Source organism: Sturnus vulgaris, chromosome 20 (genome assembly GCF_052056855.1).
Source record: "Sturnus vulgaris isolate bStuVul1 chromosome 20, bStuVul1.hap1, whole genome shotgun sequence".
In the NCBI taxonomy this organism is placed as follows: Eukaryota; Metazoa; Chordata; class Aves; order Passeriformes; family Sturnidae; genus Sturnus; species Sturnus vulgaris.
Window position 1 is genome coordinate 4631839 of NC_142262.1, and position 26575 is coordinate 4658413.

General features: G+C 42.1%; 1 protein-coding gene and 1 long non-coding RNA gene across 3 annotated transcripts in view; one reads left to right on the top strand and one right to left on the bottom strand.

Annotated features, from left to right (window-relative positions):
* Positions 1 to 24144, top strand: part of MMD (monocyte to macrophage differentiation associated) — a 41029-nt gene extending 16885 nt beyond the window's left edge. The window contains exons 1-7 of one of the 2 annotated variants that reach the window (XM_014878235.2): positions 6963 to 7089; positions 13063 to 13144; positions 19289 to 19449; positions 20193 to 20267; positions 20657 to 20758; positions 21137 to 21206; positions 21953 to 24144. In XM_014878235.2, the coding sequence (XP_014733721.1) occupies positions 7061 to 7089; positions 13063 to 13144; positions 19289 to 19449; positions 20193 to 20267; positions 20657 to 20758; positions 21137 to 21206; positions 21953 to 22153 (720 nt within the window). In that variant the 5' untranslated portion in view covers positions 6963 to 7060 and the 3' untranslated portion in view covers positions 22154 to 24144. Of the gene's footprint in view, positions 1 to 6962; positions 7090 to 13062; positions 13145 to 19288; positions 19450 to 20192; positions 20268 to 20656; positions 20759 to 21136; positions 21207 to 21952 lie in introns of those variants that run through there. The other variant, XM_088176786.1, reaches the window with a different exon arrangement.
* LOC148221556 (uncharacterized) lies at positions 786 to 6818 on the bottom strand. The gene is made up of 2 exons (XR_015807859.1): positions 6772 to 6818; positions 786 to 6384 (listed from the first exon to the last, which is right to left on the bottom strand). It is a non-coding gene; the product is annotated as an uncharacterized LOC148221556 (long non-coding RNA).
* Positions 24145 to 26575: the final 2431 nt, after the last annotated feature.

Here is a 26575-nt window from a genome sequence, read left to right on the forward strand (position 1 = left end):
AGCAATAGAGAAAAATGGATTAATATTTTATTAAGTCTGTCTGCAAAACCTAGAAAACCTGAGACAATGCTATGCATTGGAGTACAGATGTTTTCTCCCTTTCCAAATGTATTTAGGAAACCTAAAATAAATAAAACCAAGAGGCTGTGAGCTAGCTGGCAGGAAGGGCAGGGTGAGTTCACGGGCCCTGTGCAGCCCCTGCCAGCAAGGCCGAGCTCCTGTGCAGATGATGCTTCGTGACCTGCACAGGGCAGTCAGGCACCTCCTCAGTTTCACTGACTTACACTCACCATGATCTTTCTCTCCTATATTTGTTTTTTGCTGGTTTTTTTTAACTATTGAGAAAACTAAGTACCATTTTTAACTGAGAGACTATCCAACCGGAGTAAAATTTCGACCATTTAACAACTGACAAGAAATCAATTTTGTTTTCTTTTGCTAAATATGTTTAAAATCTCTAAGCAGTCCAGATGGGATGTAGGAATCATTTCCTCTCAGATGACAAATGACAGGCTAAATTCCACCCACTCTGTTCACTTTGGCCTGACCCAGGGCTGATAGGAAACAATGAACGTCTTTCCGTTAACTTAAATGGATTTTGTGTCAGCCCCATTAAGTAACAGCTTATTTCCCTTCATTGATTGTGATGTCAAAGATGAGGAATTAAGAGTGATTATGGATGGCAGACACATTCACAGAGCAAAAACCCAGTGATGGGGAGAAGAAAGGAGGGGAAAAGATTTTGTGCATCAATGTTATAAACATCAGTTAAAGATGGTCTGGGATTCAAACACAGAACTGCTTTATTTGGGTACAAGGGTGAACATTTTTCATTTATTTCTGAAAAGGGAAGAACTTGAGGATATATTCAAATATTGGGTCCAAAGAGAAATAATTTAATTCTACATGGATAACACATTGCTACAAAGATCTTCAAAAGCCTCCACTTATGGGTGCTAAAATCCAACATCTGAGAGAGGGCAAAAATGGTCTTTTTTTTCCCCAAGGGTGGGGTACAGCTGGGGCTTTTCTTTGCAGGCCACAATAACGAGACCCCTTCTCTTAGGATCTAATGACACTGAGAGGATATGCTGTCCTAAGCCAGTAGAGTCACTCTTTATTCTCTGTTGTAGACTTCCTACAACACAGATCCCCATGTCTCTTATCCCTTTCATTTAAGAAACTGAACTGTGATTTTTCAGGTGTTCTCCAGCTGAAGCTGAAGGCAATGGCAGCTGATTAGCTCCTCAGTCAGGTTGTCCTGATTTGGCCTTTCATATAAAATTCTCTTTATGAGTGAATTTTATCTTTAATAACTCCCTCTTTGCCTGGCAGCCAATATTCCGTACTGATTTCTGCTAGAGGAACTGATAGATGTTCCAAGGGCTATGGGCCACCATCTTTTTTATGGTACAATTACTAAAAGCCAAACCCTTCTCACATTTTTTATTTCTAAAAAAGCCTCGAGATCCGGCACCTTTATGACTAAAGCTTCCCAAAGGAAGCACTACAGAATCAATATCTGAAAGCAGGATGCTTCTGCATTTTTTGAAGTAAAAGTTCTCTGCAGTCATTAACAGACTTGATTCATCTGATGACTCAGAATTTGTGCAGCTGGTCCAAGGCCATTTCAGAGACTGAAAAGTGCTGCTTTTCTCTCCTCTGAAGAAGAAGTGAGTCTTTTCTCAGTTACATGAAGCACCTCCTGCCCTCATGTCAGCCTCTTCATTTAAAGAGGTTATATTCAGAATATGCAACAGCAATGAATTTGATTTAAAAGACGAATTAATATAAAATTTGACCTTCATTGGTTTTCCCAATATGCATTTTGAAATCTTTGAAATGTCCTTTTGTTTACTGGAAATGCAATACATGGCAGGACTATTGTGATACACAGGCCAAATGACTGTGAAATAATGTTTCTCCATTGTTCTACTGTAATTAAACTTCATTAGTCACATAGATAATCATATTTTAACTTCATGTTTGTCTCATGTTTTCAGGAGCTTCATGCTTATTGATTTGAAGTTCCTGAATCAGATACATTGTATTTTGCTTCCAGTTTTTTAAACAAATAGAGCTTACATTTTCTGTGATGCATTTAGGTTTTATTTTCATTATGAAATGCCAGTCTCACACCAGATTTTAAATAATACAGCCATTGCTTTTGAAGGGGTTCAATGGCCCCATTCACTGATGATTTAAATAGTCAATCTTCAATCGTTGCTCTCCTTTGAGAGTTTATAACTGTGCTATTCCTTTCCCATTAATTGCTGTCATAGTAAAGATTCCTATCGACTGGAAGTACTTCGATTTTATTCCCCATGGTAACTGTTTATTATCCTCACAAAATCTTGTGGGTTTGTGGAACATGAAAAATACACTTTCCTCAGAAATAGTGACAAAAGAGAAACCTTCATCAGCATTTGACATTTCATTATCCATACTAATGTAATCTAATACAAGGCCCATCACTCTGAAATCCTTTTTCCACTTGCAGGAAGTTTTTTTTAAATGTGAGTAGCAGTGCTGTAATCCCATTTCAGGTTTAGTGCTGGCAGCAAGAGCTGGGACATCAGGTAAATGTTTATGTTTCAACATTTCCTACTCTAAGTGGCTGTCTATGCCAAGGAGCCAGCCCTTCTTCGATACCTGTGTCACCCTAGAAAAGTTGCCAGGCCAGAACTAATTCCATTAATGTTTGGAAAGCTATTTATAAGCCTGCCTTCAGTGGGATGACCTTATTAATTAGACTGGGGGAAGGCTGAGGGAGGGAGAGAGGCTCATTTCACAAGACCATTGACATGCATTTCCAGAAGCGATGCTTCTCCTTCACACTATGCTCAAAAAGACTGTCAAATAAGGCAGAAATCTGGGTCAGTTTGCAATAAGAAAAAAAAAGCTATATCTATGCTGTCTGCAGGACCCAAAGCATAAACTTTTTACAGGGTAGTACTGCTGCCACATGTCCCTGAACGTGCTAACAAAGCCCAAACCCTGTATTCTCTAAATCCAAGAAAAGGAAAGAGCCTTAGCACTAAAGCTTCTAAATCAAACCTTAATGAAACCACTGCCTTCCTCCATTATCATACACACCCCTAAGACAGAAAGGCTAAATCCTCATATTCTGTTTGTTATGAAGTCAGAAAAAAGCAGAAGGGTACTTTTCTCACCCTTATTTACCCCAAATGCTTGATTTACTCTGCAGTGTAGACTGGGAGTGGAGTTTCACCTACCAAACCCATTTCCTGTGCCTCACTAAGGCTGTGCTGCTCTGCTGCCTCTGAAGCCAGCCCATCACCACTGCCAGCTCCAGAGAGGGAGCAGCTGGGAGCAATAGCAGTGTCTTGTCACTAATACATCCATTTTGGCAACTGAGGAACTTCTTCTCTGTTATCTGTTTAACAAATCAGGGAACTGGTTATTGTGCAGGCTTATAATAAGAACTCATCTGTGCCAAGCAGCCAAAAGAAACTCAGCTTTTGTGCAGGATGTTTACTCTCATCAATATAACCTCCTGACAGAATCTCATTCACCACTGGCATTCCAGTGGCAATTACATTTTTCATCTTGGGTGGGGAAAAGGAAGCTTTCAGAGCCTGCCTATTCATTTGATGGATTTGTACAACCCAGGATAATTTTGCAATGCAGAGAAAACTACAGACCCCACTTCTGTGTCCCTCCTTGCATAGTTCAATACAGATATTTAACGTCTCTTTCAGAACTTGCTATGTCTTTATATGACAATTTAATGCTCAGGAGTACAAACTCCTCCACCTCTAGTGTTTGTGAAGGGCTAGCAGGAGATTGTATATGGGTAAAATTTGACCTAAAAATAATAAGGGCAAACCACACAGCTCATGTACTCCTTAGTGTCAAGAATTGCAATTAGTAACAGATTTGCTATGCAAACAGCTATGAGATACCACATGGGTGTCTGTTGGGTATCAGACTGGGATTGGCTGGTTCATTTTGGAAACCCATTTTACAAATACCTTACAGAAGTCTCTTTGTCCCATGAAAGAATAATAGTTTATATGTCTTATTAATCAGCCCTTGGCTGTTCATGTTCACTATGTTGCTCATCCCCCAGCAGGGATGCGTTCAGTAAGAAAAGTTCTTTCACCCTTCTTGTAACCCTGACTCATTTATTAAAATGCATTTCTGGCTGAGTGCACAATGACATATTTCTAGTCTTAAGAATGTTTTTAATCAAAACTACTTCAGGTATTTGAAGGTTCTGTTTTTTCTTTGTAACTAAGAGTAACCAAACTAACATGGTTTTTCTTCCTTAATCTTGTATGCTGAATGCTAATTTTTAGGATTTAGACTTAATGGTTCCTTGGTCCATAACAAGGGGTTTAGTTTATTTTTTTAAGGCACTCTGATTCATTTGATCATTAAAAGCAATTACAGAGATGAGTTCAACAGGAGTCACTGGTACTAAAATTATGTTATTGGTCAGGACTGCTCTAATAATACCTGTGCTGAGTAATTTAATGCTCTCCTTAATAGACACAGACTTCCAGTAAAAAATCTTCCAGTTTCATCACCACTGTCATGATGGTTGGGGTGTTCTTAACCTGGTTCCTCTCAGTCAAGCTTCATGATATGAATGTTCTTATTTTCATTCAAAGCAAACAAGTCTGAACAGAGATTTTTTTTTTTACTGTATCTTGAATCTGTGTATCTTTGATGCTCCAGCAATAGGAAATTACACTGGTTTGAGATCTGCATCCACAGAACAAAGGTGGAAAAACAGGCTTTGAAAACTGTGAGGAGTTTTCTCTTGACACATTTGTGAGTAGTCTAGATCAAATGTCCAAGGCAGCATGGAAGGAAATGAAAACAACAGTGGCTTGGGGGAAGGCAGAAGAGTCAAAGAGGAGCAGAGAGAATGAGAGGAGATGGAGACAAGATGCAGCACCTCTGTGTGCACCATTGAAGGTGTCATTTTACAGGAAGTCAGCCCAGTTTTTTGCCAGAACAAAGCTGCCAGCCTTACAGTCATGGTGTGCACATCACACGTTCCAGAACATTTCTATAACCTGAAAGTGTAAATTACTGGGGGACTTGCAGAGAAGTGCAAGGATGGGTGTGTGGTACTGAGCAGGAAGGCAGCTGCATCACCACCAAGCCCCACCTCAATATAAAGCCAAGATATTGAGATTCTGCTGGTACTTCAGCTGTTGAAATACAGCTGTGTGCAGGTCTGGGCTCTTCAGCAACGTCCTCAAACTTTTCTCCTCTTGGATTAACAGATAACATAGGCAATATGAAACTTTATTACCAGTGACACTGCTAAATCAGATGACAGAGTGTTCCAACATATTAACAGTGATACCTCCCTGAGATTAATGGGAGTATTTCTCAAGGAACTAGCTTGGCTCTGCATTTCAGGAGCTCTCCTTTCCAGCATGAAGCTCTGCCCTCCTCTTTGAAAAAAAGCTGAGCAGCTGTCTGCAGAAGTCTTCTGGCCCAGTCTCACTTACTGAGCAGCAAGGAAGCCCCTGTTGGAGAGCAAAATCTGAAGAGCCTTTTCTTTACTGGAACTACAAGAACTGAGGGGCAAGTCTTGCCACAGCAGTTTACAAAACTGTTACCACCTAATCCTTTGCTCACTGCTGGCACCAGTGAACAGATGGTAAATGGGACTGACAACCATAAACAGTCAGATTAAGCCTGACATGCAGCCAAACCATGACACACTTCCCTGTGCTGGAGGTGGTTACCTGGCAGAGGTGACACTTTTAGCTTGGGAGATGGCTTACAAACCATGGCACAGCTTCCAGCAGATCCTGTCTAAGTCCTACCATGAAAGATGTTGACACTGGGTATGGTCTGTTTGTCTAAACTCATGGTTTGCTTTGGTGTGCCTCCAGTAATTGCTTTTGCTGAGAGCTGGAACTGGTCAAAATCCCACTGTAAACAAGATATTAGATAGAAGAATAGCATGAATAGAACTTAATATTCTCCTAATTCATACCCTGATCTTCACTGTACAAGGCAACACCATGTTCATTTCATGGAAATACGCTTGACATGGTCCCTTCACTTAGTGAAATAACCCTTGCTTGGCAGAGTTAGGTTTGAGTAGGTAAGATTACGGCATAGGGACGGGGAAACAGTTTATCAGAAGCAGCCTGGCCACTGTAACCTCGATTTGGAGCGGAGTAAATGATCCCATGTGCAGGTTTATGTGACAGCAAAGCCACGGCTTTTGCTGCGCTCTCCCGTGCCACGCCGGGATGGATCCCACGGGCGGGTGGGTGAAGTCACCCGGGTCAGTCTGTGCCAAACCCCTCGCAGAAAGGCTCCTACAGCTCCCAGGCTGGGAAGAGCAAGCGTGTTGCCACCGCCAAGCCCTCCTCTCTGATGGATGAGCTGAGACAATGGCGATTGAACCGCTGTCCCCAACAGCCCCCGGTGCTGCTCTATCCATGGCCACCGACAGCCCCGGCACCGACAGCCCCGGCCACCCACGGCTTCCCGGAGCCCCGGCTCGGCCGGGCCACCCTCAGCAGCCAGGCCGCGGCTCCCACTCCCATGCCAGCAATTACCCCCCAGCCCCATTCCCATCCCCATTCCCTGCTCCCATGCCAGCAATTCCCCCCCAGCCCCATTCCCATCCCCATTCCCCGCTCCCATGCCAGCAATCCCCCCATCCCCATTCCCCGCTCCCATGCCAGCAATCCCCCCCAGCTCCATTCCCCGCTCCCACGCCGGCGCTCCCCATCCCCGTTCTCCGATGCCACAGCCGCCCGGGCCCACCTCGCAGCGGGCGATGCCGCGGGGCCCGGGCCGGGCCGGGCTGGGCCGGGCCGGCTCCTCCCGCGCTCGGCGGCGGGGCCGGGCCGCGGTGGGCGGGCCGGGGCGGGGGCTGCGCGGAGCCAGGGCCGGTTAAAGCGGCCGCCGCCCGCCCGGCTCCGCGCTCAGCCCGCTCGGCACCCGCCGTCCTGCGCGCCGTGGCCGCTCGCTCGCCAATGCGGGCCCGGAGCCCGGCCCGAGCCGCCCCCGGAGCCGCCCGCAGCCCCCCGGCCCGACCCCCCGCCCCGGACCCATGCGGCGGCTCCGGGAGCGGTTCCGCAGGTGAGCTGGCCGCGATCCCCGGCGGGGATGGGATCCCCTCCGTGCCCGAGCCGCTCTCCGCGGGGTGGGAGCCCGGGAGGAGTGAGGGGTGGTGCGGGAGCCGAGGTTTTCTCACCGGTGCCGGGCGGGGAGGGCAGCGGGGTCCCGAGGGGTGCGGCTGTGCGTGTGGGTTGAGGAGGGTCTTTTGTTTGTGTGTTTGTTTGTTCATCGCCGCCGTTAAATGGGTGAAGGTTCGCGCATCCGGCCGTGTGTCACAGGCGCGCATCGCGGGGCCCGACCTGTGGCTCCTGGGCCGGGCTGGGTCAGTACCCGCGGGGCCGTGGAGCTCCTTGTTCTGCTGCCTCCAGAGCGCGTTGAGTATTGTGGAACCACGGAATGCTCTGGGTTGGAAGCGCCTTAAAGCTCATCTCCTTCCACTCCTGCCGTGGCAGGGATACCTTGCACTATCCCAAGGTGCTCCAAGCCCTGTCCATCCTGGCCTTGGGCGCTCCCAGGGATGGGGCAGCTGCAGCTTCTCTGTGACAGGGCCTCAGCATCCTCACACGGAATCATTTCTTCCTGCTCTCCAAGCTAAATCTATGCTTTTACAGCTTAAAAATCAACATTCGTTCAGCTTAAGATGCTGCTCATGCTCACGGGGAGGTCGATTGGGTAACTGCAGTAGTGGTTCTTGGATAAACATCTGTGGGCTTTGGTTCTCCATTGCCCAGAGCCCAGATCCAGGCTGATAACTGTTGATGGACAGCCCATCTCCTGCTGAGGCCGGTGCCCTCCCTGACCTAGTACCTGCTGTAGGGCTGCCCTGCTCTCCTTTCACCAACTTGCTCAAAAAACTGAAACCTAAGTATTAAAAGGGAAATAAAACTGAAAGAGAAAAATACGAATGCGGTCGGACGTGGTTTCTGGGCTAGCCCAGACCTCGGCTGGCTGGTCCCTTGCCCCTGAGCTCAGATGTGCTGCAGCACCTGGGGTGACTTGTGATTGCTGCCCACTCTTTGCTTGAATTGCTGCCTTTTGTGCTTGCCAGAGGGCTGGGGAGGTCAGTGGGATGCACAGACACTTTTTTCCGTGACCCAGTCAATGTATGATAGCAGAGTTGTTTGTGGATTCTCAGAGTATTGCAGGTTTCCTTTTATCTTTAGTACCGTGCTGTAAGTACATGAACCTTCACACAGCATGTGATTTCACTGATATTTCCAAATAAGGGAACTGCTTCTGCACTGATCTGAATTATTTCTGTGCCTCAGATGTTCAATGATAGTAAAGATTATGTGAATAGTTACAGACCACAGCTAGATACTGTCAAATGCAGGAAGGAAAGTCCCTAGTGCAGAGGAAGATGGATCTGCTTTTAACTGAATGAATTTGTAAAGAGGAAATATCAGCCAATTTGGTCAAAGCAAGCAAGCTTTTTATAAATCCTTTCGTTTCTGTTCAAAATCTAATCTAAATGGTCATCAGGAAAATGTAGTGCAGATATGTTTTGACCTGCTTATAATATTTTTTTGTTTTCCTCTTGAAAACAAAGAGCCTAGATAACATCCTAGATACCGAAGCATATGTTTAGATAATGAAGCGATTTTTAACCCCATTTGATGTATGCTACTGCTGGTTTAGTGGAGTTACGCCCACCTTGTTGCAGTTTCTCATATGCTGTTATTTGTGGTTTATTAGGTCTAAATGGCTTATCCTGCTGCTGGAAAGCACAAAGAAAGGCACAAAAAGGGGGAATGTGCTTTTAAGCTGGTAAAAGGAAGTATGAGGTCTTTTGAGCTGAATAAAGGAAATATACTTCCTGAAAAGACTAAAAAAAATCCAGATCTTTGAGGCCATTATCAGTGCTTGCTGTTTTTACTGACATTTTTCTTCATGCTTAAAACAATAATTCATTCAGCAGATGGGATTCATCAGTTAGGCAAGATTTGATTTCCCTTCTGCAGTTTGGGGTCTAAGCTTGCTGTGATGTGAGACAAATGCCATACAGATATGTGCAATGGATTTGAGGTTTTGTAATTTATTTTTCTAAGCTGGCTTTGTATGCAAAGACAAAGCATTAGGAGCCCTCATATTTTCCTTCTGCTTTGTCTCCCAAATCCTATCTTCTCTTAATTCTGGAATCTCTGGGAAACACACAGCATCTGTTCCTTGGAAATGAATAGGAGCTTGAGATTAGGGTCTGTCACAAAGGATGGATCAGTCTGTATGTTTAGAATTTAAAATATTTGAAGTATTTCAAGATCAAAGATCAAGTAGTATGAAGGGAGGGGTATGAGTTTCTTCCCTCTTGTTTCAAATTGCCGTACATCTCTCAATACCTTTTTTCTGCCTAGATTGGTAATATGTTCAACAAAAGTTTGTTTGCTGTGAAATTTTGAGTCTTGAACTTCCTTGGCCTTGAGCAGATCCTGAGCATTGAGAATTTAAATTGTGAAAAGGAACTCACAGCTCAGTTCAGTGTGAAAGCATTCTGTTCTCCTGGCTGGCTGCAAGCAGTTCTTAGTCTCTTAATTTCAGAAATTTCTTATTCTGTTATTGAAGACATTAGTATTTTATCTTAGATATCTTGGATAGTCAGTATCTTAAATGGAGAAGTATTTATGCGTCCTTGTGAGATGTGCTGCATATCCTGTGATTAAATGACTCTGGTTTCACCAGATCTGCTATTAAAGAATGCATTAGAGATTTGCTAGAGAATCAAGAAGGCTTCAGTTAAAGACATTTCCTGTAAACTGTAGTCCAGTTCAGTGGGACTTTATCAGACTGTCCTGCATTTGGTAATAACCTTAATGGCTGTATTATAGAGAGCCTTTGTTTAGGAGTTAACAGCATCTGAATGCTCTTTACTGAGCTTCCACTTTTAGGAAGGTGAGATTATAATTCCCACAATTATCTTTTCCAGGAGAGGCAAACATGATCTGTTGATAGGAGGAAGAACAATGTCCCTGTGTTGCAGTATTCACAAGGCAGGAAAAAAGAAACATCCATTGTTGGTGGTGCCATGGGGTTTATTTATTTATTTATCTTTAAATTTGTTTTGCCTCTAGAATGTGAATGTCTGCAACCACATTCTTCTGCCTTTGTGTTGCAATGTCATACGTGTCTATAACTGCAGGAGTATATGACTGACTTTAACAGTGTGTGTCAAAATTTCCTGGTTTTGATGAGCACATCAGTAATATCACAGAGCAGCTATTTTCAAAATCCATGTCTGTTTCTTAAGACATTAAACCTAAAGTGTCAAGCTGGAAATGAAACAAACTCCAGAGAAGCACTGGCTGTTATTACTGCCCTTCCAACCATGTCATTAATGATCCTCTCTGAAGTTGTTCCTGATAACGTTTATAAATAGTTAATTATCAAAAGGCAGAGGGGAATAACTGAAACTTTGCTTGACTAAGACCATTAACTTTGAGTAGTGACATGAGCAAATGCTTTCCAGCATTTGGCACCGGGCTCTGCAGCCTGTTGAAGGTGATCCCTCTCAGAAGGGAGAGGTGCAGTTCCATCAGATGTGCAGCAGAGTTGGTGCTGAGGCATTGACACCCATTTCTGCAAGGCACAGCTGAACACTTCCCCTCCTGCCAAAACACACTGGTGGTGTTGGTATTATTGGTATAAACACTGAGGTGTTGCTAATGCTGGAGTTCTACTGGAGCTCTGGTCCAGAGTATTTGCATCATTCCTGTGCTGCCACAAACAAAACAGGGAAAAAAAGCCCAACTCTGTGTGTAGGTAACATAGCAAGGATAGATTTGTTACTGTCTTTATGTTCTGTTCTATGGCTAATAAATGTCTTTAAAACAGTGGCAGTAAGAGGTCCTAATTTCTAAAGTGTTTGTTCATAATTCTAAAATCTAACATTACTCCTAGATCCAATGTGATTGCTTTAGAAAGAGGCAGTGTATTTCCTACTGAAAAGAAGGAAAAAAAAATTAAAAGTAGTCTAATGTCGGATAATAGAAGATCGCATTAGGAGGCATCAATTATTTATGGATTTTTATATGATACTATTATCTTATATAGAAATTTGGAACAACAGAAATTATGAAGCTATTAGAGAGTATAAGCTTATTCCTTTTGGTTCTTCAGGCTTGAGTTTTTTGGGCTTTTTTTATTTTTTTATTTCTTGTGAGACTTCCAAGGTAGCACCAGAGAGAAATGTAATAATATTCTAGATGTGATAAGTCAAAAGTTTCCCATGACTTTGAATTTATGGAGTTGAACAAGGGCAGTCCAAGTCTGGCCACTTGCTGAGCCAACAGATGCTTTTATTTTTAAATGTTTTCCTAACTTGGAAGCAGAACTGAGCAAACTGAATGTTCCATTTTTAGAGGATGCAGAGATGGTGTTCAGCAGCTGTTGAAGACATACAAGCACTGGGAAAAAAGTAATTTTCCAAATATTCTGCAAGCCTTTGTGATGACAGTGTCATTATCCACTTGGAGAGGAGAGCAAGGTGTCATTTGCCACAAAAGAATTGCAATTTTTAACCATATACTAATTCCTGTAGAGTTATTAATTTGCTAAGAACCATTTATGTCGTGTGTCTATGAATTAAATCCACGTTTTTATTAGCCTTTGTATTAGTAGCAATGAAACTGTTTCTTGAAATTGCCACTGTTTGGAGAGGGATCATGACACTGTTATTTTCCCAATGCTGCTACATTTTACTGTATCAGTTTAGGAAAGAACAGTTTACAGGTCATGTAATAAATCAGTCAAGAAAACCAAGTGAAATATCCCAGAAATCTGGAACTGCTTATGGCAACTGTAAGATTTGAGTTGGATTTTTTTATTTGCTTGTTTTTCCTTGGTTTGAGGTTGGCCAGTGTTTTATATATGTCATAAAAATAGGACTCATTTTTAGTTAAACCGGGGGGACATGGGGAAAGTTTTTCTAACAAGCTTTTTGAATAAATCTAGGTAACAAAGCTGCTCTCAGTTCTGAGCATACAGACATGTTCTATATTTCTTGTGAAGCTGTTCCTGGCTTCTGGGATTCCTAGCTAATTGTCAGTGCATGGTTTTAGAATAGCCTGGAGTAAATTGGAATTATTGGTGAAAGATAATCACTTTTAGAGGACAGTCAGCAGTGCTGGGATAACAGACTGGAGCTGGAGAAGTTCACAGCTTTCATTTGGCTGTTGTATATAGGTGTTTGCTACACAGGTGTTCCTACACTGATTTAAATTGTTGAGTTTCACAAAAATAGCTCAAGTGCTTGGGTGTTTTAATGCACTTAAATGAAACGTTTGCACTGGCAAGTTCTTCTGAAACTTTCTCAGGGTTCATCATATTCTGTTCAGCTTGCATGGACTGCATTTGATGTGATTGTTTGTTTGTTAGAATGTTTGAAAATTCTTAGAGAAAAAGGTGGAATGTCTATGGCAAACCTCTTGAAATGTTTCCTCCTTGGAATTGACCATTAGAGTCTCCTTTCATCATCTCTGTGTAGGGGATGTTTGAGTCTTGGTTACAGACAGGAGATTTGAAAAAATGAGCCACTTCATGCTCCAAACACAAATACTGCTTGCTATAGTAGTCAAAAAGTCAGTGTTCAAGTGTTCCAAACTGGAATATTGCTGCAGTTTCAAGAACTTCTTAAAAGAAGAGTAACCCCTGAGAGCTATGATGAACTCTGTATTTCAAGAATATTTTGAGTTCTTGCTATGTTATTTAAATAAGAAATAGTTCATTCTTCATCTCAGCAAATCATCAGAAAAGGAGTCTGACTGCTCTTGATTAAAAATAACCAGCCCTTGCACCAGGCAGTCACAGGAATTTATTTAACATCTGTGTCTGGCAAGAGACTTTACTTGGGAGAGCTTGCAATTTAAGTCACAGTTACTTTGAACATGTCTGTATTTATAATTCTTAACACAAATGGATTGGAAGTATTCCTTCATTTCCTTCATGCCCCTCAGAGAGATGTTTTAGTAACTTTCCTAAAAGTACTTTTTAATTCTTCAACAGGTTCATGAACCACCCAGCTCCAGCCAACAGCCGCTACAAACCCACCTGCTATGAACATGCTGCTAACTGTTACACACATGCAGTAAGTACACTTCTGGCTTCTTTTCCTAATTTTTTTTTTTCTAACCAGATATTTCAGTAAGTTTTTGTGGAATTGGATTGCTAAATGCTTGCCTTTGCATCACTGTGTTCATATCTACAGCCTCTGTTTTTGTGCATATCAGCGTTAACTGTAACAGTCCAGGAAATGAGATGTGTGGTGATGTTCTGAATCTCTTGGAGCTCCAGATACTTCATAAGATTCCTTTTCACCAGTGTTAAAAGTCTTTAACTTGATATTTTCCATGCATTCAGCCAGAGGATGCATGCAGTAAAGGGGGTATAGGCCACTAGTAGTTAGTCTGCAATGTGGATTTCCCAGGTCTGTGCTGACATAATATTGTACAAATTGTAAACTGGAAGTATAAGAAAGATTTATCCATGTGAGAAATGGGAAGGCTTCATCAGAGTGTCTGTGGGTATGAGCTACAAGAGCTGGAATGTTTTAATTCTGGTACCTACTGACTCTTCAAGAAATCTGCTATTTTGCAAGAGGCCCTGATAATGCTGACAACCCTGCTGAAATTTCAAGTCTTTCCTTATTTCATAATGTAAGGAATTAATATATGGTATTCACATAAAGAATAGCAAATACTGTCCCCTTTGATTTTTTTTTTTTTTTCTTTTAGTAATTAGGAAGTTTAATTGCTGTCTGGCACTTTGAAAAGGACTTAAAAATGTGTTTGTTTGCTTTTTGAGATAGCATTTGCCCTTTTATAAAAGCAGCTTGTGCATCTCCTCAATCCCTGAAGTCCAAACATCTGAAGTATGTTTGACTTTGTCCTCAGTCTCTTATCTCCAGTGTGTCTGACTGAGCTGCAGATATGAAAGTTCTGAGTAGTGCTCAGGACTCTTCAGCTCTACAAGGACCTCTGTTCTTAAGGATCCCTTGTGTGTATTTCATAAATAACCAATGTACAGCTCTGTGGTGCTGGTAAGAACAGAATCACCTTGGTTTTGCATATAGACACAAAGTTGACTGAAGCTTCTGTGTTCTTAAGCCAAGGGTCTCATGTACAGCATTATGTAAATACATGCTTATTTGCCTGGGGAATGAAGCAACATTCTGTTAGTTAACACAAATATGTAGTTTATCTCATAATCCTTGTGCAAATCTTGTTTGCTCTGGCCAAAAAGTTAGATTTCAAAATATCTGGCAGATGTTTCTGTGCTCCTTAGCAATGTCAGCTTTCACCTAGTTGAAAAACAGGCGTGTTTTACTGCTGCCTGTTAGCAGGAGGTGACAGCCAAGGTGCATCAGTGTTTTCTGGTAGGCTGCAGTTTGTGGTGGAGCTGTCTAATCACTTTCTGAGCAGTCAAACTACCTGCTATGATGAATTTAAAATAAATATGCAATAACTTCTGATCAATATTTAAAGTCTTAAAATGGGAGTCTAAGCTGGTAAAGCACAGAGAAAACTGGGGGTGGTATTTTCATCTCCTTTGTGTTGCAGATTTACTAAATGTTAGATGGTCAAATGGCTGAGCCTTTGCTGCTAGATTACATGCAAGTTTTCAATTAGACGTTGTTGATTCTACAAAACAGAATTAAACAATGGTTCTCCAGTATATTTGTATTCCAAACTTTTATTCATAATTCATGAAGCAGTCAGCTTCTACATTATGAGTGTGGCTGTACTTCTCAGTAGGTATCCCATCTGGTTTTGGACTTGAAAATACACAGGAATCAGTTGATGGCAGCTGTTTTATAAAAAAACAAACAAGCAACAAAAAAATAAGGATAAAGGAGGGTACAGAATCCCAGGTACAACTCTTTGGTACAATACTTAAAAGGTAGCTTTCTGTGGCATAGTGAGGTATCTTCAAATTTCTTACTTGTAAGGCTATTTTAAATATCTTGCTTTGGGGTTTTTTTTAGCTTTAAATGAAGCCTTCAGACACTGGGAGAAAGGAATGGCAGCAAAGTAGTTCAAAACAGACAGAAAAAACTGTTCTCTGTATTCAGAGGAACAGGAAGGAAACAGTGCATGAGAAAAGCAGGGGTTGTGAGAATTGGAGGCTTTTTCATCATGAAGCTTTCTGGTGTATGTAAGTAAAACCTCAGAATTTAAACATGGCTTGCTTTATACTACTTCAAATGTTTCTTCCAACTGCCTTAAAAGGAGTAACTATTCTAAAAATTAATTCTAGTCTGTATTCCAGGTTGGCTTAGTGAAATGCATGGAAAAACAGAAGTAATATAAATATTTAAAATATGAGACTTGGAGCATTTCTAAAGGCCATTTGAGCATGGAAGAAGGGGTCATCAAAATTTCAGAAGGGTTCTCCTGATGAAAATGTCTCCATTCCCACTGACTGCTACGAGCAGTTTCTCTGCTCTCCATGTGTTGCACAGCCCAGGTTGCTTTTGGGCCTCCCACTCCATATTACTGGTCTCCTAAAATTAGGGGAAAATTGAGCAGTTGGGAGAGATGGTAACAGGAGTGCACTTCTGGAGCAAGCAGCTGGAGATGGGCACAACCTTCATGGTCACATTTTTTGGGGGGTGGGACTGGCAGCTTTATGGCTCTTTCTGTTGCCTTCCTTTCCAAAAAGGAAGTTTGTGGACCATCTTTGTGCCCTTGGTGCTTCCCTCCCAGTGAGAGGCTGGTGAGATTGCAGCACTAACACCATGCTCTGCTGCAGTGACTCGTGCATCAAAGGGCATTGTTGCTGCCTGCATGATGTGTAAGGAAAATAACTTCATTTTCCAGGGATGTTATGTACAAAGGCAAAACTTCCAACAGGTTTTTAAAGCTCTCCTTGGCAGAGATTGTCTGGAGAAATATGGAGAGAATACAGGTAAAATACTGACCAGTGAGGCAGCATCCTGAGCAACCCCAGACAGGTAGAAGATGGTGGATATTTTGCTGTAAGTTGGTAACCAGAGAGTGTAATTTACCTAAGGTGATCCTGATGAGTTGCATAGCTTATTGTGTCAGCCTCTCTCCTTGTGCCTTAAGGCTTTTTACTCCTTTTTACAGCAGAGTTTGTGGCAGTTGGTTCTCCCAAAATACACCACACAGAGGTGCTGAAGTCTATTCTGAAAGATTACCACCTGTAGGTGTAAAAGAATATACTTTAATCCTTTATCTTCCTCCTTATTGCAAAAAGCTTTTTACCTTCATTCTCTCATTTTGTTCTGGCATTTCTCTAGAAAGCTTAGGAAACTGTTACCTTCTCTCTTGTTCTGCAGATCTCTTTCCAGCCCCACTTCTGATGCAGCCAGGATTAATCAAGGTGCTAAAATTAGTAAATTTGCACATCACAGTTCTGGGTTTGCTCACAGTATGTTAAGTTACTGGGTTTGATGATATTCACTTGGAAGAGTTGCACTCCATGATGAAATAAGCAAAGATTTTGTGACTTGTAGCTGAAGGGTTTTTTTTCCAGGAATATTGGCAACTAAGAAATGCTTTGTCATGCTGTAAAATGACACAGCACAATCCCACTCATTCTGTTAGTTCTGATTCTCCGACTGCTTTTTTGGCAAATTCCTCTCCTTTTAAAGGGCTAATTGATGGCTTTTCCATTCTGAAAACTGGACATTAAAATGCAATTCTTGTGCAAATGATTCTTTCAAATGAACATGGGAAAATCTGCCTTTTTAAAATGAACTAAATTTGTATTTCTTTTGTAAGATGGGTAAAGCCCACTGTATCATATGTTACCTATTATGGCATTGCTGTCTAAAGTACTTCCATCCAGATGGCTGCAACAGCAGAGTATCATTTCTGGATTTCATATTTAATCTAGCTACTTTTGGCCAAAAGTTTAAAAAAAGAGTAATAAAACATCTCTTGTGTTGTCTGACTGTTCCCATGGTGCCTATCAGTCACAGGGAGGAAAATGGTTCCAAAGAGAACACTTGGAAAAAACAATCATTTCTTCTTGTGGAATACAGTGCTGTCCCCTGTGAGAGGTAGAATTGTTCTTTAAAGCAGGACAAGGCAAATAAAGGGATTAAGGTCTTAATTCATGTGCTGTACTCTTGATTCTGAAGGTACAGAGAAAGAGGTGGTAAGAGAATTGCTTCTTTGTTTGAACCATATCACTTTATACACAATAATTACTGGGAAAAGTGATTGACACTGAACTTTGTTTTGGCCCATTTGAGCATCCCATGTCACAGCTTAGTTTGTGAAATATTTCTTTGAGGAGATTAGTAGAAGGCTGGGGTCTCTGTGTAAGAAAGGCAGGTTATTCTGTGTAATATATAAATCTGAAGTCCAAAGAGGGCTCTTTTCCTATGAAGTGGTGTCTGTCAGAGTCCCTGAGCAGCTCATGCCTGGGCTGTTAAAGGGAATTAGTAGGAATTTGCTCTTTTACCCGGCATTTATGGGTACTTAATCTCTCTGAAACCTTTTAGTTCTGTCACATTGAGTCAAAACTGAAATTTGCACCAAAAATTGGGAAGGAAATTGAGGAGTGCAGATACAGTGGGACTGTACAGCTCAGAGCCATGGCTACACCACCATTTCTGGGGCTGCAAAACCTAAATGAAGCAGCTGTCACATCTCATCAGTCCCTGGCTGTCCCAGGGGCTTCAGCCACACTTCATTCACGCTGTGTGTCATGTGTGGAAAGCAGGAGTGACTGATCTCCTGAGGAGTGACACATTTCAACCTTCCCTGGATTCGGGAGCTCTCCAGAACGTGTGCATGGAAACTTAGGGTTGCTGATAAATGAGAAGCCAGGCTGGCAGACTTATTTCTGGCCTTAAAGTGCACCAAGTCAACTTCACAAAGCTCAGGAAGTGTTTTCACCTCTAGTCCCAATGCTGTGAATGTATCAGTGCCATGCTTTGCATTTCCATGGCTCGACAGCTTTTGGCACAACTATGCTAAATTTTGTAAAACATAAGGAAATTTAACAGTAATGAAACTACAGCTGATATATTTCAAAGCCAGAAGGAAAAGCCACTTGTTTTTTGTTGTTATTCTCTGGCTCAACCAGCTTCTTCTCAGATCCATTCAGTTTGCTCTGCATCCTCTGCACAGAGCAGAACCTTGATTTCCTCTGGTCTGTAATTAGATCAAGGACAGACAGGTCAGGCCAGACTAGAACTTTGCAGTCTGAGCTATCAAACCTGTAATGCAAAGTGGCCAGATTTGTTTAAACATTGGCTTTATTGTTTAACATAGGAGAGTTGGGTTAAATGACCAAGAATTTAACTAAGAAGCTTATTTGCAATTCAAGGGAACAAATTAGCATCTTAGCATGCTGTAGGGCCTGGAAGGGAATTTGTGCAGTGTTTGTAACTTGGAAGGCTGACTTCATAGTGGAAGAAGATGAGTAGAAATGTCTGAGTTAGTGAGCTCTCTTATTTAAATACTTGGACCTAAGGTGTTTTTTGGGTTATTTCCTCCTTCCCCCCCCTTTTCTTTTTGCCTTTTCCTGAAGGAGATAGAGGTACATCACCTATTCTGGAAAGGAGTGTAGTTTTAAATGTATTGTGAAGCCTGCAGCCACTTCTTGGATGCTTCATGCAAGCATGGTAATTTTATCGTGATGCTTGAACAGGGCCTGTTTTGGAAGAAATGAGTTAAAGATGCTTGAGAGGGAGGTGGGAAGGAAAACAGAGTTGGATGTGCTGCATTAGAAGAACATCTTTGTGCATTAAAAATCTATTCATGAGAGAAGTTTGCAGCTAATTTATTCATGATAGCTTAAACCCAAGTTCTGCAAAATTATTGCTTAATTCTTACAACTGCACTTTGCTAAATGCTTTGTTTTTTCATTTGGGATTCAAGTTTATTTTGGTCTGTGTTGTGCTCTGTCTATGCACAAGAGGTGGCTTAAATTCAAGCCTAGAGAAAGATCAACATTGTTTTAAAGCATGAGGCAGAATGCGATAATAAAACCACTGCTAATACTTTCAAAATTAGATGAAAGAATTTGCAGTCATGGCTAGAGAACCACCTTCAGTAGCCTTCCCTGGTACCGTGGGGGGAGAAATTTAGCAAAACCAGACCTAACCTATGCCTGAGATATTGTTGAATTTGTCACGCTGATGTGTCAATTTAAAACTAAAGGACAGAACTCTGTCTGGCTGAGCTCTCTGGGCTGGTGCTGCTCGGTGGGTGGCACCAGGGCAGAGACCTGACAATGGCTTTTTGTTTTGCAGTTCCTCATTGTCCCTGCCATCGTGGGCAGTGCCCTCCTCCACCGGCTCTCCGACGACCGCTGGGAGAAGATCACAGCGTGGATGTACGGGGTGGGGCTCTGTGCCCTCTTCATCGTCTCCACCGTGTTCCACATCATTTCCTGGAAAAAGAGTCACTTAAGGTAGCAGGAGAAAATGTTTCACTTTCTCCTGATTTTTCGCCATTGTGTTTCTTAATCAAAACCAATTTTACAGGAGGTTGGAGTGGTACTTTCTACTGAATCATGATAAAAACACCCTTGATTTTTTTGGAAGAAATAGTGAGCCAAGCTTATCTACCAATGAACTTGAATGTCTGCTGCCTTGTCACAAAGAAAATGTGTTTTTGTGGGCTCTAGTGGCTCTTAATCCAGAAGCAGAATGGAAAATACATAATGTAAGTGGTTGATGGATAATATCCCATTGCAGATATGAAGACACTGTCTGGGACTATGGCATGCTCAAGTGCTTTGAGGATCACAGCTTTTGCCAATGCCCAGCTAATGAGCAGGAAACCCCCTTGGGACCAAGGCAGCAATAGCAAAACTGACATGATTTATTATTTGGTTTTTATTTTATTGAACCCTTGTAAGACCCCTGTGTAATTCTGGGCCATGAATTGGATTTAGCCAGTAGTCTCTAAAGTAAGAGTGTCTGGGTTAGGCACAATTGATGTGACAGGGATGCAAGGTGGGGTGGACAAGGAGAGAGGACTGGAGAAGTGCTCAGCTCTTATGTGTCTCAGTTCCTCCACGTGGTTTTAAGAGGGATGGAGGTGATGGTATTTCCCCCAGAGTAGTTCCAGAGCATGTCAGGAAAATGAGATGATGCAAAAATCATTCCAGGATGTGTCATGGTGAACTGTTCTGTCTCTCTCTGTCCCTAGGACAATGGAGCATTGCTTTCACATGTGTGACAGAATGATGATCTATGTCTTCATTGCAGCATCCTATGCACCATGGTAAGAAATGGGGACCACAGCTGCAGAGCCAAAGCTCTTCCAAAGTAAACAGTTTGTCATTGCAGCTTTCCAAAACCTATAGATGCCTTCTTGGATGCAAGTGACCATATTCTGTGTTGTGACAGACATTGTCATGTCATCTTCTGGGCCTTGCTGAACAGAATGTGATGGTAGAAAACATCAGAAAGTAATTTATATTCCACAAACCTCAGTGCATGCTTTCCACTCATCAATGCAAACACCTTCTGCCTCTCTGTGGATAGAATGTCCCAGTGTTTATTCCCCCATCATTCTGCAGTTAAAGCTCTGAGTATTTCTTTGTTTTTATTAATCCCCACTGCTCTTGTGTCAGTGTTCACTCATCACTTTTGTCTCTTGGAATCCTCCAGGTTAAATCTCCGTGAGCTGGGACCTCTGGCATCTCACATGAGATGGTTTATCTGGCTGATGGCTGCTGGAGGAACCCTTTATGTATTTCTCTACCATGAAAAGTAAGAATTATTCTTTGCATTTAACTTTAAACTGAAAATTATTCTCAGAGAACAGGACCAAACTTTTTTTGGTTTGGAGATGAACCACCAAGGTTCTCATCAAATAAGAAAATTCAAGTTGTCCCAGTGTTTTATTCTCATTGATACTTACTGCAAGTGAAGCCATCTAAGCAGTATTTAGAGAAGATATTGCCTGCAACTCTACAATGCAGAAATAAACACTAATTTTAATTTTGTCATAAAACGCTGGTTATCTATCTGCATGAAAAACTTTTTGAATAATGACCTCATACCAACACATAATTTAAAATATTTTTTTTTGCTATTGAAGGAAATGTTTGTACACCTCCTTAAAGGACTCAAATTGTTCCTTTTTAGGTATAAGATCGTTGAACTCTTCTTCTATTTAGCGATGGGATTTTCTCCTGCTCTGGTAGTGACATCCATGGTAAGGAATGTGACTATTAACAGTGCAAACAAACAAAACTTGCCTTTTATAACCATCTTAAATTCCAGTGCAGCTCCTTCCTCTGCAGAGATGTTCATTTTAGTACACTGTACTTGTAAACGTTCTCTGCAGAGCAACCAAATACAACCAGTTATAATTGGATTTTTAGCTCACATTTCAGTGAAATGCTGCCTTGTTTTATTCAATCTGGGCTCCATTCTGTGGATAAAGAGGGCCTGGGTTTCCTGGTGCATCTGAAAAGCATCCTACTCCAAACTTATATATAGTTACACATTTTACATAATGTTGATTAACCCTTTCTGCTGCTAATATAAACCTGACACGTTTTCAAGTTAATGCCTTAACTGGTTGTATCAAAGTCTTGCTGGGAGGGGCTGCATTAAACTCACACTTCCACAGAGTAATGTGATTTTTCTTTGTCTCCATGATTGTCTGCTCTGCTGATGAAGCAAATCATCAAACTTGTTTCAGTTCTTGAGTTGTCCCAGTATAACTTCTCTAGTGCTATGGGGACATTGTGAAATGAACAATAATGTGTTTATATACTAAGTGTAATATAAATACACTGCATTTCTCACTTGTCCATCTGTTCCACCCAACATTTTCTGAGCTGTCACAGCCAGCTCCCTTTGCCGGGGGGGGGGGGGGGGGGGATGAAAAGCACTTTGTATTTTGTCCATAAATACACTTTGTCCCCTTTACACCCTGTCCTTGTTCCCTGGCAGAGCAACACCGAGGGACTGCAGGAGGTGGCCTGGGGAGGTTTGATCTATTGCCTGGGCGTGGTGTTCTTCAAGAGTGATGGAGTGATCCCCTTTGCCCACGCCATCTGGCACATCTTTGTGGCCACAGCAGCTGCTGTCCATTACTATGCCATCTGGAAGTACCTTTACAGAAGTCCTGCAGACATCATCCGTCACTTATGAGATTTTTGGGGTATCTCTAGATCGATAGAGATATTTACAGAAAAAAAAAATAATCTGCACTTGGCCTCTGTAACAGTATTATTTGACTTTAAATAATTAGGGGGGAATTGGAAAAATTGCACAGCAAAACTGCACTGACTTTGGTAGTTCTGTGAACACAATTACTGTGAACTGATGTTTGTGTCCTGCCATTGCCCATCACATGGCAAGTGCTGTAAATAACCAAGATACTGTACTGCAGTAACCAAGGGTCCATTCCACGTTAGCAGAACTGGCTACCTGATGTTTACAAACAAATTTTGTATGCTAGTTTAATTTTACAATTTTTAACTACGTGAATTTTTCTAAATTAGTAATTCAAATGGTGAAGTCAGTGCAATAGTGAAAACGTGATGCTCTTGACCTGAAATTGGTTTCTATCACCTTTCCACGAGTCATTTCTTAAACATGAATCAGAGACAACTAAGCTACCACTCGTTATCTTGGTAAAATGTGACTTTTATAGAAACTTTTTTGTGTTTTTTGTAAACTTTAAAAGTACATTTATTGAACTGAAGACATACAACTGTCATCTATGCAGTTACTCATGTTGCAAACTCTTGCAAGAAATGGTTACATTCCACACCCTGTGCTGAGGAGCAAACCTCTTCTGAAGGTTGTGTTGCAGCTGTAATTGTAATAACCACTTTTACAAACTGAAAGCTAAATGTGATTCTGCTGAGTTCTAACATGGCAGCATTCTGCTCATTTACAGTACCACTGAACCAGACCTTAAGTTGGCTTTATTTGTGATGAAGAGCTGTGAAAGGAATAGCTGGAGGTGATTTTTCTCCTCCAGCTTCCCTGTGCTGCCCAGGGTGGGGGCTTGTGTGGGGAATATCCCCCATCCAAGCCAGGGTCACTCATTTCCCCAGCCCATGCACACACATGTGGCAGTGGGGCTTGGATTTCCAAAAGCACTTAGACTGACTGGTCCTGTCTGCTTTTGGTGGGGTGATTCTGCTGGGAAATGCAGGGGGGAGCATTGCTGGGCCCCTGGAGGTCAGGGTTCTTCACAAGCACAGACTGGCAGGGAGCAGAGCTGGGAGAACGTGGCAGGGTGTCACTTGTCATCCTGGGACTTCACACAAGAGTCCAGTTGGTGTTTTTGCTGTCTGTCTGTCTGTACAGGAAATCCAGCTGTGGTAGCAAGTCATGATTGTAGAACATGTGCTCTAATGACCAGTGTAGAAGAGTCATTGTAATCTTGTTTGTCCAATAATTGTATCCTGTCCCACTCTGTAATGAATGTCTTATATTAAGATTGACTTTATCCTTTTTCTAATTTACTCAGTTTTTCATGTCAGTATTTAAAAACAAAACCAAAATGTGTTGCCTTTTTCAGATTTTGTTCTGGATATTGCCTGTCTGCAAACAATAAATAGCAAGATAGGGATGTTTTAAAGGTCCCGTTTCACTCAGATTTGCCACAGGGTAGCAAGTTTAAAATATTTGCATTTGTATAGGGAATTTACCAGGGGGACAAACTTCAAATTCAAGACGTTGAAGAATTGATGTGTGGTGGTAGCAGGTGATCAGAGAAGTGGCAGCACCACAAGCAAACTCATGAACTGCCCCAAAAGAGAGCAAAGGGAACAGCTGGGCAGGTGATTCTGCTACAACAGTCTTGCACATCTGGATGCCTCAGTTTTTTAACATTATGTCTATTTTAATATTTTCCACTTTTTGTGAGTCCATATATTTTGTTGAAATGCAGTACTGCTAAAACCACTAAAATACATGTAAAGGTTTTCTGTAGTCAAAAGTTAAACTATTGCTTGAAAATGTTTGTTTTAATTTTAAGTTAATTTTTCATGGCATTTGCTTTTTGGAGTGTTTGAAATGGTTTTTTAAAAGTTTCAATTCGCCAAAAATATTTTGAATTACTGTATTCTAGTCAATATGATATTGAATGTACTAGATTAACAATAAACATTTGGTGCAATTTGGAACTCTTGTATTTTTGGTGTTGTATTTTTTTCCCCCCCTCCATCACTTGAGCAGGGCAGTCAGGGACTGACACTGTGGCCACTCATGGCAAAAGAGGATCCTGAGCTGGAGTTTAGGACCCTCATGCCTCAGCCAGTGCTTTAAAAACAGTAGGAAAGACTGCAATCCAATCTATTCGATTTTTAGCATGGAAAAAAATGTATGTCTAAATTTTGGACAATATTTAGAATTTGCTTTTCTCTTTTGCAGTTCTGGGTCAATTTTCTTATACCATTATATATTGGGATTTTTTTTCAGCTTGGAACATTGAAATACATAATTTTGCTCCTATCCCTGGAGGAGTATCACTGCATAAGATACAGACAAGCTGAACTAAAAATGTGTTTCTGTCTGAAAAGCAAGCATATCAACTAGTGTTTTCTTTTTTTCCTTCCATCTAATTGCAGCTCTCGAGGCTGGTTCCTCTCAGGAGTAAGGACAGTGCTTTTTCCAGTAATGCTTGCTGCAGTACAAAGATGGGATTTCTTTGTCTTCCCAAGGCAAATGCTTTTAAAAGCTCTTGCTTCTGTATTTTCTATGCCTCTAGGTTTTAGAAGTGCAACAAGTAGGCTGAGTCTAAATGAAACAGATAGCAAACATCTCACATGAACCTTTCCAGAAGATGTCTGGGATGCAGCAGGTATGGCTCTTTTTATCCAGCTTTGAATACTGGATATATTCTTAGGTCATGCTTTTATAACACAATATCCTGTGCATCAAAAAAAAGAATTCTATTAAATGCAGGGCTTCTTCTCTATCTTAGAGTGTTCTTTTGAATTGTATTGGTTTAAATTAAATAGTGAGGAATGCACAAAGACAATATTCAGTTTTCTTCCTGTTAACAAAAAGAGGTCTAAAAGCAGGCTCCAATCCTGTCTGCTCCACGTTCCTCTTAATTATTTGTGACTGTGGTAAGAAATGGTGTTGCCACCTCCCAGTTCTAGGGAAGTCAGTCAGTCCTTTCCAGGGAAGCTGGGAGTGGCTTTGTGGGTCCCTTCCAACGCAGGATATTCTATAAAATGCACATTGTTGGGGTTGGAATGGGCAAGTTAAAGAGAAGATACTCTATTTTTTCATAGTTTTTTTCCTTGCTTAAATGCCCCTCCAGCTTAGAACCTCTACACAGTTCTTTACTTGGGCCTGGTGTGTTTAGCCACGAGATGTCCCTGAAGGCCAAGGCTGTCATGGTCACATCATGTGCTTGACTAAATCTTTTCTCCATGCTTTGCTATTTTTAAAGATCACAGGATGTTGGGCTCTGCTGCTGCTTGTTTTCACCCATCAATAGGTGCCATAAGGTTAAAGCTAAAAATAAGTTGACAAAAGAGTGATCAGGAGGGCATGGCACAGCTGGCTCAAGGGTGTGGGTGCTCTCTGCCTTTCCTTTCCCAGCCTGTGCCACGGACCACTGTGCTCCAACAGCCAGAGGCTGCTCCTCCATCCTGCTCTTTGGGAGTGTTCCAGTCTGAATAAATTCAGTGTCACAGGGTAGGGAATGGACAGAAGACATCTGAGCTGTTCTCTAGTGGCTGCTGGAAGTGTTGGGATGCCTTTAACTTGGAGTTCCCAGCACAAGCAGCAGTGCTGTGCTGGCACTGTCCCTGGGGCTCAATATCCCCACGCTGTGTGAGCTTTGCAGCCTGCCTGGAGAATTCAGCACAGAGCACCTGTCCAGGGGCCAGCTGAACACACAGAGGAGTTCCACTCACAGGACCAAGCCCAGGGAAAGCAGGGCTCGCTTGGTAAGAGAGTTTTCAGATTGCTCTTTGGGGGTAGTGTTTGGATGGTGTTTTGATACTGAGCTCAGTGCCTGCCACTGGGTTGTTTCCACCCCAGGCATCCTCCTCCTGTCTGTGGTGAGCAGTGAGGGTGGCAGTGCTGCTTCCCTTTGCAGAACCAGGATGCTTGCTCCTAAGGATGAGCTGGGGAACCAAAATCCTGTTGCAAAAGGCTGGCAGAGAGGCCAGTTTTGTAACACAAGTTACATCATTGGCTAATGCAGCTCATGTGCTCTCAGAGGGATCTGTTCAATGTCTCTGTTGCTTAGCAGCCCCAGCCCTGCTGGCGTGGATTTGAGTGTCCAAATCCTATAGGTGCCTTTGCAAATCTCCCTTAAATTTTCCGAGGTGAGAAGCTGTTGGTAGAGACTGACTGAGGGAGTGGCTTTAGCTCCAGCAGGCACCTCCTCATTGTTTGGTGGGTGGTGCTGGCTTCCAGGAGAGGCCCAGAGGTGTGACCAGGTGTGACATGTGGCTGCTGTGACACAGCCAGCCAGCAATTGAGCCATTCTCCGGCAGGACATTCAGAGCAGCCTGCAGGATGTTTGGATGGAGAGCAGTAGTTATTCCGGATGTTGAAACACTGAAACCCAACCCACAACACCCACTGAACATG